The sequence below is a fragment of the Oncorhynchus mykiss genome, chromosome 21, assembly GCF_057628025.1.
Source record: "Oncorhynchus mykiss isolate SJ-2025 chromosome 21, ASM5762802v1, whole genome shotgun sequence".
Taxonomy (NCBI): Eukaryota; Metazoa; Chordata; class Actinopteri; order Salmoniformes; family Salmonidae; genus Oncorhynchus; species Oncorhynchus mykiss.
In genome coordinates, this window is record NC_143042.1 from 5,487,612 (window position 1) to 5,500,379 (window position 12,768).

At 42.9% G+C, this 12,768-nt stretch overlaps 1 protein-coding gene across 1 annotated transcript in view; it reads left to right on the forward strand.

Moving 5' to 3' along the window:
* The window catches only part of LOC110499790 (tetraspanin-33), a 17,408-nt gene extending 5,445 nt beyond the window's left edge, over positions 1-11,963 (forward strand). Inside the window, exons 2-8 of the mRNA XM_021576851.3 lie at positions 5,305-5,362; positions 5,915-6,042; positions 6,663-6,737; positions 7,743-7,838; positions 8,218-8,346; positions 8,543-8,704; positions 9,083-11,963. Of these exons, the coding sequence (XP_021432526.2) occupies positions 5,305-5,362; positions 5,915-6,042; positions 6,663-6,737; positions 7,743-7,838; positions 8,218-8,346; positions 8,543-8,704; positions 9,083-9,184 (750 nt within the window). The 3' untranslated portion in view covers positions 9,185-11,963. The remainder of the gene's footprint in view (positions 1-5,304; positions 5,363-5,914; positions 6,043-6,662; positions 6,738-7,742; positions 7,839-8,217; positions 8,347-8,542; positions 8,705-9,082) is intronic.
* The last annotated feature ends 805 nt before the right edge of the window (positions 11,964-12,768 follow it).

Sequence of the window (12,768 nt, forward strand, 5' to 3'; positions counted from 1 at the left end):
TCTGTTGACAGTTTGACAAGATCATGTGGTAGCCAACTAGCTAGTTAATAGTTTACAAACCTATTAGTGAATGTGCTAGAAAGCTACCCAGCTAGCTAGTTAATAGTTTACAAACATATTAGTTAACTAGCTAGCTACCCAGCTAGCTAGTTAACTACTGTGGCCAAAAAGGACTCCTTTTGAAGTTGGATCATCTTATCCTTTTGAGGCTTTGGTTGGCAGTACATCCAATCCAGACTCACAACCTTAGACCACATGTATGGCGTGGTGTGGGCGAGCAGCACGATTTTGAACATTCAAAGCAACTGGGAAACTTCCATGGCAGGAGTCGTCACCTTAGCCTGCTACATAACTTCTGAGTGCTAGGAAGCACGAGCACCACACCACCAATCAGCCTGTGCACACACAGCCTTGTCAGCAATTTTTTACCTTTATGTAACTAGGTAAGTCAGTTAAGAACAAATTCTTATTTTAAATGACGGCCTAGGAACAGTGAGTAGAACGACAGATTGGTACCTTGTCAGCTCGGGGGTTTGAACTTGCAACCTTCCGGTTATTAGTCCAACGCTCTAACGACTAGGCTACCCTGCCACCCCAAATGACTGCAGTCTTAACACTGCAGTCTTAACACACATCTGATTTGGTCACTTGTAACTTTCTGTTTGAACAGTCACTATTCCTAAATGGATTTGGAAAATAAAACTGATTTGAGCATTTAAGGCCTGCAATGTGAAGAAGGCTTAAGTGATCAAGACTGAGTTCAAGTCACCACAATGGTTGAGTTAAGAATCATGAAAAGTTCAGGACTTGTAGGGCTACAGCACCTCTGCAGGGTGTTAACTGATAATCAATGTTTTCCCATTTCATTGTCAATCTTTGTGATTGACAGGAGAGATGACCAATGGGGCTGAGTTGTCACCACCATAACAACCAGGGTTGATGTATGGATATAGTTTCTCAGTGAAGGCGTTGCCAATGAAAGAGAAGATATGATGTGGAGAACAAGTCTCATAAAAGGAGACCTGACCCTCCTCAAAATCCACAAACACCCCCACTCTCCTGAGCTTCTTCTTAAGGCAGACTGGGGTGCGACCAATAGGACAGACCCAATCACCTAGGAGTCGTGCATTCCAGAATCCATTTTCAGGGTGCCGTAACAGGAGGGCTCTGTTTGTGGACTCTTTAATTACTCCCAAAACCTAGTAGTTTTTCCCTCAACCTGCACCTCGTAGTAGAATCTTCCTGAGGAGAAGCCCTCCTTTCCCATGACACTGGGAATATTCCAATGCCTTTCTAGGTCTTATTAGAGAGAGTGTTGCCTGTATCCATCTCTCACTTTTTTCCCGTCCTCAGACAGAACAAGATAGCGATGTTTTGTATCAGGGTCCAGAGTCACATCCACTGCCCATTGCTGGACCTTCTTCATCTCAGCATCACACAACTTCTCCATCTCCTTGGTAACGGTATCCTCCAGCTGAGACACAGCTCTCCTTAAGTTCCCCACACACAGATCACAGTAAACACTGATCTTAGTCCAGTCCCTGGTGTTCATGGGTTGCACAGGGATGGGAAGCTCTGGACTAGGTGAAGGTGGTCCTCAGTGTGTGAAATCTGCTCTAGTTCAGTGCTTCTCCTCTTTAACTCTGATTTCCTGTTCCAGCTCTTTAATGAGCCCTTTAGGCCGCCTCTCTGCTGATTTCTGCTTCTTCTCAATCACCCCCATGAGCTCAGCCTGGCTTCTTTCAATGAACTCCACCAGAGCAGTGAAGAACTGCACATCTGCTATTTCTCGATTTGCGTCTTTCTTGCTGGTCTCCACAGAGCGTTTTGATATCACTGATCTTCTGCAGTCGCTCCCGGATCATTTGCTGCACTTGTGACTCCATCTTCCCCAGCTGAGTCTTCCTCTCCCCAAACTCTTCCTCGAGAGGGATGGTGTGGTGAGTCTTGTGGTCAGTCTCTGTGCAGAACTGACACACACACACGTCTGGTCAGTCTACAGAACAGCTCCATGAGTGTGTTGTGCTTCTTACACAGCATGTCTTCCAGGTTCTCCCAGGGTTGATCAGTTTGTGTCTCTTCAGTGCTGGGGCTATCTGATGAAGCTGCAGGTGAGTCTCACAGTAGGAGGTCAGACCCTCCAAGCAGGACTTCAGTGCCTTGAGCTTTTTCCCAGTGTAGACGTCACAGGACGCTTCTCCAGGCTCGGCAGGCTGCTGGCCTGGGTTGCTGGGAACATCCCTTGAACATACTTTCTAAACTGAACAGCCATCTCAGCGATGAAAGTATTGACGCAATGCTCTGGTCTGTTGTAAAACTTCTGTTTACGCATTGGACACTGGCACAGGTCAGTGGTATTCCAGTATCCACTGATATAGGCCATGCAGAAGGTGTGTCCACATGAAGTGGTGACAGGGTCAGTGAACACATCCAGACAGGACAGCAGACTACTGGGGGACACCATTCTGGAACACAAAATATAGCCATGAACTGACTTTCTGGATGAGTCAAGGAAGATAAGAGCTAATCTTAATTTGAATAAGTCCGTTCTTCATTCTGACGGCATCATACTTTTACTGAATTGCGCTGTAGAGCTACTTATCAGGGCTTATTTGAACCCTTTTTTAATGTACAGTCGTGGCCAAAAGTTTTGAGAATGACACAAATTTTAATTTTCAGTCTGCCTTATGATGGCAATTTGTATATACTCCAGAATGTTATGAAAAGTGATCAGATGAATTGCAATTAATTGCAAAATCCCTCTTTGCCATGCAAATGAACTGAATCCACAAAAAACATTTCCACTGCATTTCAGACCTGCCACAAAAGGACCAGCTGACATCATGTCAGTGATTCTCTCGTTAACACAGGTGTGAGTGTTGACGAGGACAAGGCTGGAGATCACTCTGAGTTTGAATAACAGACTGGAAGCTTCAAAAGGAGGGTGGTGTTTGGAATCTTCTTACTCTGTCATCCACGGTTACCTGCAAGGAAACACGTGCCGTCATCATTGCTTTGCACAAAAAGGGCTTAACAGGCAAGGATATTGCTGCCAGTAAGATTGCACCTAAATCAACGATTTATCATATCATCAAGAACTTCAAGGAGAGCGGTTCAATTGTTGTGAAGAAGGCTTCAGGGCGCCCAAGAAAGTCCAGCAAGCGCCAGGACCGTCTCCAAAAGTTGATTCAGCTGCAGGATTGGGGCACCACCAGTACAGAGCTTGCTCATGAATGGCAACAGGCAGGTGTGAGTGCATCTGCATGCACAGTGAGGCAAATACTTTTGGAGGATGGACTGGTGTCAAGAAGGGAAGCAAAGAAGCCACTTCTCTCCAGGAAAAACATCCGGGACAGATTGATATTCTGCAGAAGGTACAGGGATTGGACTGCTGAGGACTGGGGTAAAGTAATTTTCTCTGATGAATCCCCTTTCCGATTGTTTGGGGCATCCGGGGAAAAAAGCTTGCCCGGAGAAGACAAGGTGAGTGCTACCATCAGTCCCGTGTCATGCCAACAGTAAAGCATCCTGAGACCATTCATGTGTGGGGTTGCTTCTCAGCCAAGGGAGTAGGCTCACTCACAATTTAGCCTAAAAACACAGCCATGAATATAGAATGGTACCAACACATTCTCCGAGAGCAACTTCTCCCAACCATTCAGGAACAGTTTGATGACGAACAATGCCTTTTCCAGCATGATGGAGCACCTTGCCATAAGGCAAAAGTGATAACTGAGTGGTTCAAGGGAACAAAACATCAATGTTTAGGGTCCATGCCCAGAAAACTCCCCAGACCTTAATCCCATTGAGAACTTGTGGTCAATCTTCAAGAGGAGGGTGGACAATCAAAAACCCACATATTCTGACAAACACCAAACATTGATTATGCAAGAATGGGCTGCCATCAGTCAGGATGTGGCCCAGAAGTTAATTGACAGCATGCCATGGCGGATTGCAGAGGTCTTGAAAAAGAAGGGTCAACAATCTTTGCATCAACTTCATGTAATTGTCAATAAAAGCGTTTGACACTTATGAAATGCTTGTAATTATACTTCAGCATTCCATAGCAACATCTGACAAAAATATCTAAAGACACCAAAGCAGCAAACTTTGTGAAAATTTATATTTGTGTCATTCTCAAAACTTTTGGCCACGACTGTAGTTGAAAGGTAAAATCCGACTTTAACCAGAAAGGATTAATAGCAGGATGTGTGTAGCAGGAAGATGACTTCTCCTCACCTGCTACAGTAACCTCTCTCTCTCTCTCTCTCTCCACTCTCTGCTGTGTGGATGGGTTTTTTCTTTCTCCTCAGAATCAGACAGAAACAAAAATGTAATGTTTTATACAATTCAGAGGTCTCCAGGGGGAAGATTCTGGTTCTGAAAAGCAGCTTAAAGTTTCTGTAGTTGAATGTTAAGTTTCACTTGAGCGTAGTGACATCCCCTAGCTCCTGCCTGGCTGTGTGTGTATCTGCTCCATAGAGTTATAACTATGGTCTGCTCTTAAAGGAGAACAGTTCCATTCCCAGAGTAAGCTGTTTTTCACATACCTCCTTACTGTTTTCTATACTATTGTGAATATGATAATGCTCTTTACTGTAAGAGCTGTTTCTCACATACCTCCTTACTGTTTTCTATACTATTGTGAATATGATAATGCCCTTTACTGTAAGAGCTGTTTCTCACATACCTCCTTACTGTTTTCTATACTATTGTGAATATGATAATGCCCTTTACTGTAAGAGCTGTTTCTCACATACCTCCTTACTGTTTTCTATACTATTGTGAATATGATAATGCCCTTTACTGTAAGAGCTGTTTCTCACATACCTCCTTACTGTTTTCTATACTATTGTGAATATGATAATGCCCTTTACTGTAAGAGCTGTTTGAAAATGTACTTTTGGCCTGCCTGGTGACATCACCAGGTAGTACATTTGGTAATTGACCAATAAAAAAATAATTCCAAACCCCTCTGCCAATAACAGCTAGTTTTCAACCCTAGAAACATTTTTGATTGAGAAATTGCTCTTTGCCAAGAAGGTATTTTTGTTTGCAATTAAAATGGTCAAAAACAAACAATCACAGTAAGGTAATGAATGATTTGATATTGAGATAAAAACATCTGCCTTGGACAGTTTAAATCCCTCCTGTTCTCCCCCATTTGAGACTGAGTGTCTTTCTCCTGTGTTATACTGTCACAAAGACACTATGTCCAGGTTCATATTTAGTCTCATCGTTCTAGTCCATATGCCTAGTTACAACAAGAAAAATAACATACTTTTTTTCTTTTCATTTTATCAGATGATCTCATTGGTGTTGATGTCTATTGGCATTTACGCGAGGATGATGAAACATGCCGGTAAGTGATCCTCCATTGACTTAATGGATGCCTACATTCAGTGTGAATTTCCAGAGCTGTTTGTATGGCATTCTAGTGGTGCTTTCAATAGGCCTAGGTCCTGCATCATACTGTAGCTAAACGTTTTTAAACGGAAAACGAAAATGAGCTTCTTATTGGACCAGGTAGTCTCATCCCATCCTGTTTCACTCCATTTCTCCTGTTTTGTGCCTTTATGAACACGACCCTGGTCGCAACACCAAGGCAGAAATGCCAAGGCAGTACAGGACGTTTATAGAGTATGTCATTTTGTTTATGTGGTTCCAAAGGTCCCTCTGTTAGGAAGAATGTCAAAAATGCAAACGGCTCACAACTTCTTCTAAGGTTTGATGAATATCCCCACTATGTTTGTAATTCCTTCTAAGATAAGAACCAACTTCAGTCATTGTAAACAAATCAAGCTCTCGCTCTCTCTCTCTCTCTTTGGCTCCACGTATTCTCACTCACTCACTCACTCACTCTCCGGTACATGATTCTTTCACTTGCTCTCTGTCCCTTTTCTCCCTCTCCCAGAGGCAGCCATGGCCTGTCTAGCGGTGGACCCTGCCATCCTGCTGCTGATCGTGGGGGTGCTCATGTTCTTCATCACCTTCTGTGGCTGTGTGGGCTCCCTCAGAGAGAACATCTGCCTCCTACAGACAGTCAGTGGTCTAGCCCACTTCTAACTCTTTTTAAAAGAGCACCCTCAAATCAAATGTTATTGGTCACATTCACAGAATACAACAGGTGTAGACTTCACCATGAAATGCTTACTTACGAACGTATTCCCCACAATGCAGACTTGTATTTGATAAATAAAACCTTCATGCCTACCTTCCTTGAAGAAATCAGTGATCTGTTAAGGATTGGTGGGTGAAAGCAGTAAGATAGAAATGGTGCTTTCACATAGCCAAACGTATGAATCAGTTATCTCTACCTCAAGGAAGGCAGGCTGGAAGGAAGGATGCATTCTAAAAATATTGGAATTGGACCACTGCCAATTATCAGCTGTGTTGTGCTCTATCATTTGAATAGCCTAGTATGAGATACTTTAGTCCTTCTCAGGTTATCTGCTGATGAGGGGGGGGGGGGGGGGGGTTGACTCCTGAAAGATTACCAGGCTAATACATTCTTATCCATAAGACTTGTGTGACATGCCCTCAGACTGAACAAATGATTAACTCTTCCTCTCTCTCGCTCGCTCTTTCTTTCTCGCTCTCTCTTTTTCCTTCTTTCTTTCTTTTTTTCCTTCCTGCCTTCCTTCCTTCCTTATTCCCTCCAGTTCTGCATCTTCCTGACTATCATCTTTCTGCTGCAGCTAGCTGCAGGTGTCCTGGGCTTCGTCTTCTCAGATAAGGTACTGTAGCTCCACTAGGAAAGGATCGTATCACTGGGAATTATGGGGGTATCACTATGGGAATTATTTCTATTGGTTGTATCATGCAGCATTTAATTACCCATAATAAACTGTACATGTCGGTTCCCCCTAAGAAGTTTACTCTGGGAACTCATTCCCTCACGTTCCGTCTCCTCCACCCCTGCCTCTAGCTAGGTCATTATACCTGGACCTGGTCCCAATATTCTGTCCTTCTCCAGTTCTTGTTAAAGAAGTGCAACATCTCTCTTTGAGGTCAATTCAATAGATTGTTACTGTCCCCAAAGGGCAGTTCTTGTGCAGAATAAAATCTGCGTAATTGAAACGTGCACACAGCATATACAACAATAGGAAAATAGAAATCATTAAAAGAGAAAGATTTGCCGTGAATTCACAATATTTACAAGAGCAGCCAACGAAAGCCATGCTTTTGGATTAGACTTTCATACACTGTGACTGTTGAATATGGTTGGCTTTCTAATGTTCAATTGGCTCAGTTAGTGCTCATATCAATTCATTTAAGTAATTACTGTAAGATAAGGGTCAGAAATATGATAATGACGACAAAAATGCTAATGTACATTTAGAAGAGGAAGTTATTTTTTTTAGGCTGTTTGTCAGTCAGTGACTTGTGGCCAGAGAGCGCCCTCTGCTGCTAGTTGCCTTCAACTGCACTTCACCGGTCGATTTAACTCATCCAGCAGCAGGCTATTGGTTTTCAGAGGAATGTACTACGTGTAAACTTTGAGTGTGCGCGTGCCACTGTGCATGTTTGTAAAGACAGAATGCAGCTTAAAGAAAGTCAGGTCTGTTTTCTAACTATGGGGGTATTATATTACCAGGATTTACTCAGGATAAATACATGTGTGTAATTCATTCATGTGGGAACAATCTTGTCTTGCTCAGGGTACAATTGAGTGTATTAGTTGATTGACTAAACAAATTATTTAAAGCAAATGCCATCTTTCTTTTCTGTATTTTCTAAAGGCACGGAATAAAGTGAGTGAGATTATCAACAATGCCATCGTTCATTATAGGGATGACATTGACCTACAGAACCTCATCGACTTTGGTCAGAAAGAGGTGAGGAGGGGACCACATAAAACTGGAAAACAACACTTTCTCACTGTAATACTTGTTGTTCCCAAATAAAACACGTTGAACTCAAGTACTGTACAGCGACGGTAGTTACACTACTGTTTATTCAGTACTGAGGGGTCTCTGTCAGATTTGGTCGAGGTTTTGAGATTATCCTTTTTGGTTCCTCTATCGTCCTCAACTGAAAACAACAGTTCGTTGTATAGATCTTAATCAGAAATGTGTCTCACAAGCTCCTGAGTTAAAGGACAACATCTACACACCACACTGACAACAAGTTTCACACAAATACAGACTGACAGCTGTTGACTACACAGGCTATACAATCCATTAACCAATGACTTGTTTGTCCTCGTCTCCTCAGTTCAGTTGTTGTGGAGGTGTCACCTACACCGACTGGTCTCAGAACATGTACTTCAACTGCACCACAGACAACCGCAGTCGAGAGCGCTGCTCTGTTCCCTTCTCCTGCTGCCTGCTGTCTAAAGATGAGGTCAGGGGTTAGAGGTCGGGGCCTTGGGGTATTACAATCATCTTGCCAGTAAATAAATCATGACAGGCTACAGTTAAGTGTGCTATTTTTATGTTCCACTTTATTGTCAAGTGTGATTTAGTTTCAACAGAGCACAATGTGCATGCTCATGTACGTGCTTGTGCATTGTAATTCAAATGTATCTCTCTCTCTGCAGGCGGTCATTAACACAATGTGTGGTCAGGGGATGCAGGAGCTGCCATTCCTGCAGGCTGGTGCCTTCATCCACACCAATGGCTGCATCGACAAGCTGGTCAACTGGATCCACAGCAACTTGTTCATGCTAGGGGGCATCGCCCTGGGTCTGGCCATCCCACAGGTAGACATCACACACACTTGTAGAGTCTATTTCAGGGTTGGGGTCCATTTGAATTGATGTCACTCAATTCCTTCAAATCAAACATTAGAAATACACAGCTTCTCCTTTTCAGGTTATTCAGAAGTAATTGAAAGTACATTTTGTTATTTCAATTGTTAAATTGGAATTTTAGTGTACATCTTGAATTGACTGACTTCAATTTAATTTGACCCCAGTCCTGGTCTATTTAGATTCACATTGTAACTCTATGGGCACATCATCTAGAAGTGTAGAGAGGGTCAGGAACCATGTGAAGTCACTTCTCTAAAGTCACTTCTCTGCTCACCCAGCCTCTATTGTTTTCCTGTGTCCTCTTTCTCTCTCTCTTTCTGTCATTAGCTGGTGGGGATCCTCTTGTCTCAGATTCTGATCAACCAGATAAAGGACCAGATTGAGCTTCAGAACTACAACCTGCAGCACCGTACTGACCCTTGGCAGTAACCTGGTCATGATCAGGTCCTACCTGATCAAACTGGACCAGGACTAGGTCATCAACCCCAGGGTCACCCAGGGGGTGTGGGAGTCTGGAATTCTACCCCCTTCTGCAGGATGGGGCTCAAGCTTTCATGTAGATGGTGTTCATTTTCAAGGCTGCTTGATCGTTTCAATGGTGCAAGGACTGGCTTTGAGGCCAAAGATTCTGGTTGGATGATCCACCATTTGACAACAGTTGAGGTAGTCTGCTCTCTTTCTGTGTTCTTGACTCTCTTGCATGTCTATTTTTGTTCAGTATATATTCTAACCAACTGAGCTACCAGAACCAACTGAGCTACCAGTGAAATGGCTGAGAAACCAAGGTTCCGAAAAGGTCCAGATGCCTGGACAGTGTCAATGTGTGCTTGTTTCGTTTTAGCTCACCCAGTATCCTGGATGGGTGGAGTTTTCACTTTATGACCAATGGAATGGTCAATGTTGAAACTCTGCCCACCCTGTTGCCCCATGGGAGCTAAAAGGAACGCATCTAATCAGGAAGTACTCCAGCCAGACAGCCAATGGAGAACTCCTCCATTCACAGCTATTCGTCATTTGACTCATCTCAAATATGTCACGATCTGTAATTTATTGAAAAGGGAAAAAACCCAGCAACCGGAGTCCAAACCCTGCTGAAATAATGTAGACTCTGTCCAGTTACTTTTTTGTCAATGCCGTTTACAACATTGATCTGTTATTTATATCCATCCAGTTATCCGCTAATACTCTCATAGAGTTGAGAACAAGACAATTCTGTCGGCCCTTCTCAAATATGGAAGAGCAAACGCAAGTAAAGTAATAAAGCTCATTAGCTTTACAGTCAATTTAGCTTGTGTATGTTAAATCTCCCAACTATAGTTTGCCATGCATGCTATAACAAGTTTTATAAACTGGGTTGTTTGATCCCTGAAGCCTTTATTTTTACTGCGCCAATTATGTTGGTAACCAGTTTGAAATAGCAATAAGGCACCTTGAGGGGGTTGTGGTATATGGCCAATATACCACGGCTAAGGGCTGTATCCAGGCACTCAGCGTTGCGTCTTGCATAAGAACAGCCCTTAGCCGTGGTATATTGGCGATATACCACACCCCCTCGAGCCTTATTGCTTAAATAAATCATTGCACCTACAGCCTTTACAGTAAAGTGTTACCCAATTGATTTCTACACATTTTAAGGGATATTACAATTGAGTTTTACATCAAATCCATTCACACAGAGTAAATCGTTGTCCCCCCTTTACCTCCAGAACAGCCTGAATTCTTCAGGGCATAGATTCTACAAGGTGTGGCGTTCAAACGTTGCTCTATTGGTATCAAGGGACTTAATGTTTGCCAGGAAAACATTCCCCACACCATTACACCACCGCCACCAGCATGTATCGTTGACACCAGGCAGGATGGAGCCATGGACTCATGCTGCTTACGCCAAATCCTGACTCGTTGGACCAGACAATGTTTTTCCACTCCTCAGTTGTCCAGTGTTGGTGATCGCGTGCCCACTGGAGCCGCTTCTTCTTGTTTTTAGCTGATAGGAGTGGAACCTGGTGTGGTCATCTGCTGCAATAGCCCATCCATGACAAGGACCGACGAGTTGGGCGTTTCGAGATGCCGCCTGTTAGCTTGCACGATTTTTGTTTGTCTCACCATTCTCGGTAAACCCTAGACAAGCCCTGTTTCTGAGATCCTGGAACCGGCACACCTGGCATCGACGATCATACCACGCTCAAAGTCACTTAGGTGACTCGTTTTGCCCATTCTAACATTCAATCGACAATAACTGAATGCCTATCTGCATGCTTTATAGAGCAAGCCATTGACAAGGGACTCACTGTCTGTAGGAGCGACCCATTTTCGTGAACGGGGTGGTTTACCTAATAATCTGGCCACTAAGTGTATATTTCAAGCTAAATTGACTGTAAATACATTCCTTTCAATAAAGCATATCTTTTGGATATGAAGCATTGTGGGTATCCATACAGACCAATAATGTAATTGTAGTTTATTACTCACTGCTACTAGGGGATTTCCCCATTTGAAAGCGCAACAGAAAGGCCTGATTTTATAATAAACAGTCTTATTTTCCGTAACGCCTTTTACACAAGCACTGGCGTTTAGATTGGCAACACTGGAGTTTACACTAATGCTGTGACTCTCCATAACATAACCATGTTGGGCCGTCGGCTAGCCCTGTTGGCATTTCCCCTCACAGGGGTTGTGTTCATTAGAGCACGCGACGGAAAATGAAATTGAGCGCTTCTTATGGGACAAGTCCTGTTTTAGTCCGTTTTGTTCCTAATGAACATGACCCAGTAAGGTCCACTGGGAATAGCAGTTATTTTTTCTCAAAATGTGGGTCAACATACTGTTACTGGTCAAGACTACTGGTTAGCACTGTATTTAAACGGTACAGGTGGGTGTGGAATTCATTCTAGGAACTGACCCATGTATAATCCTAAGAATTAACATTAAAAAACAATTTTACATGTCAAAATTAGTTTCACAATTCCCCTTAGGTACAGAGAGTATTTACTTTGACTCTACGTGGTAAAATAGTCTTCACATAAGAGAGTAATTACCATCTTGTGAATTCTTTATTTGTTTCTTTGGGAATTATCACAACAAGCACTCCAATCCATGTATCAGCTAGTTGGTTACCAATTGTGTTGAATTCATGTAATTAATGCCAGAAACTACCCAATGACACCATTTCTAATTGTCCTAATAAACGGCAGGTAAATAGCAGTGGAAACGGTGGTCTAAAATGAAGTGTTACTGTATATTTAAGAGTCTCGTGACATTCTTTCCCTGTATTGTACTCCCAGATGGCTTGTTGTGACCTGTCAATGGGTGGGCGATGAGGACATAGGGGTTGAGGTAGCGTGAGAGAAAATTACACAAATGGATATAGGCATAAATGGCTACTGACCTCCAACCTCTCCAAATGTGTCTATAAGCTCCAGTAGGACCATTGTGACAACAGGTTACACAACTCTATGTTCTATTACTGCAGTAGTATCAAGTGAAAGCATGTCTGTGTACGCTATCCACAAAGACTACATGTGTGTTCTATAGTCAATCAGTTTAACAAATGTCTTTTGTTTTATTGTCTAATCTGCAGTTTCACAGATTGTACCAGCCAGTGTTGCAATACTTAACACAAGTGTAGTATGGTCTTGCTACTGCCCACAACACAACATGTTGAAATAGAAATGCAGGGGAAATTATAAGTGAGTTGAGTGTATTTTTATTTTAAAATGTTCCATGATTTGGTTGCAAACACTTATGTTCATTCCAGGCTAGTTGGGGCTGAAAGTCTAATATAGCTGTGAACAGTCAGACGTCAAACATTAAAATGGTTCCTCTCCACCCCGTTTGGCAAATGAAAACCTGAGCTTAGATGCATTCCTGGCCTGAAATCTGATGTGCCTGGGCTTGGGAGCACACACACTCCTGCATGTGAAGCCCTTCTTCTCCAAACACCTTTCTGCTTTGTGCACATGGCCTTGCAGTTGTTTTAACTAATTGCATGAACTATAACATTATAGGCCTACAGG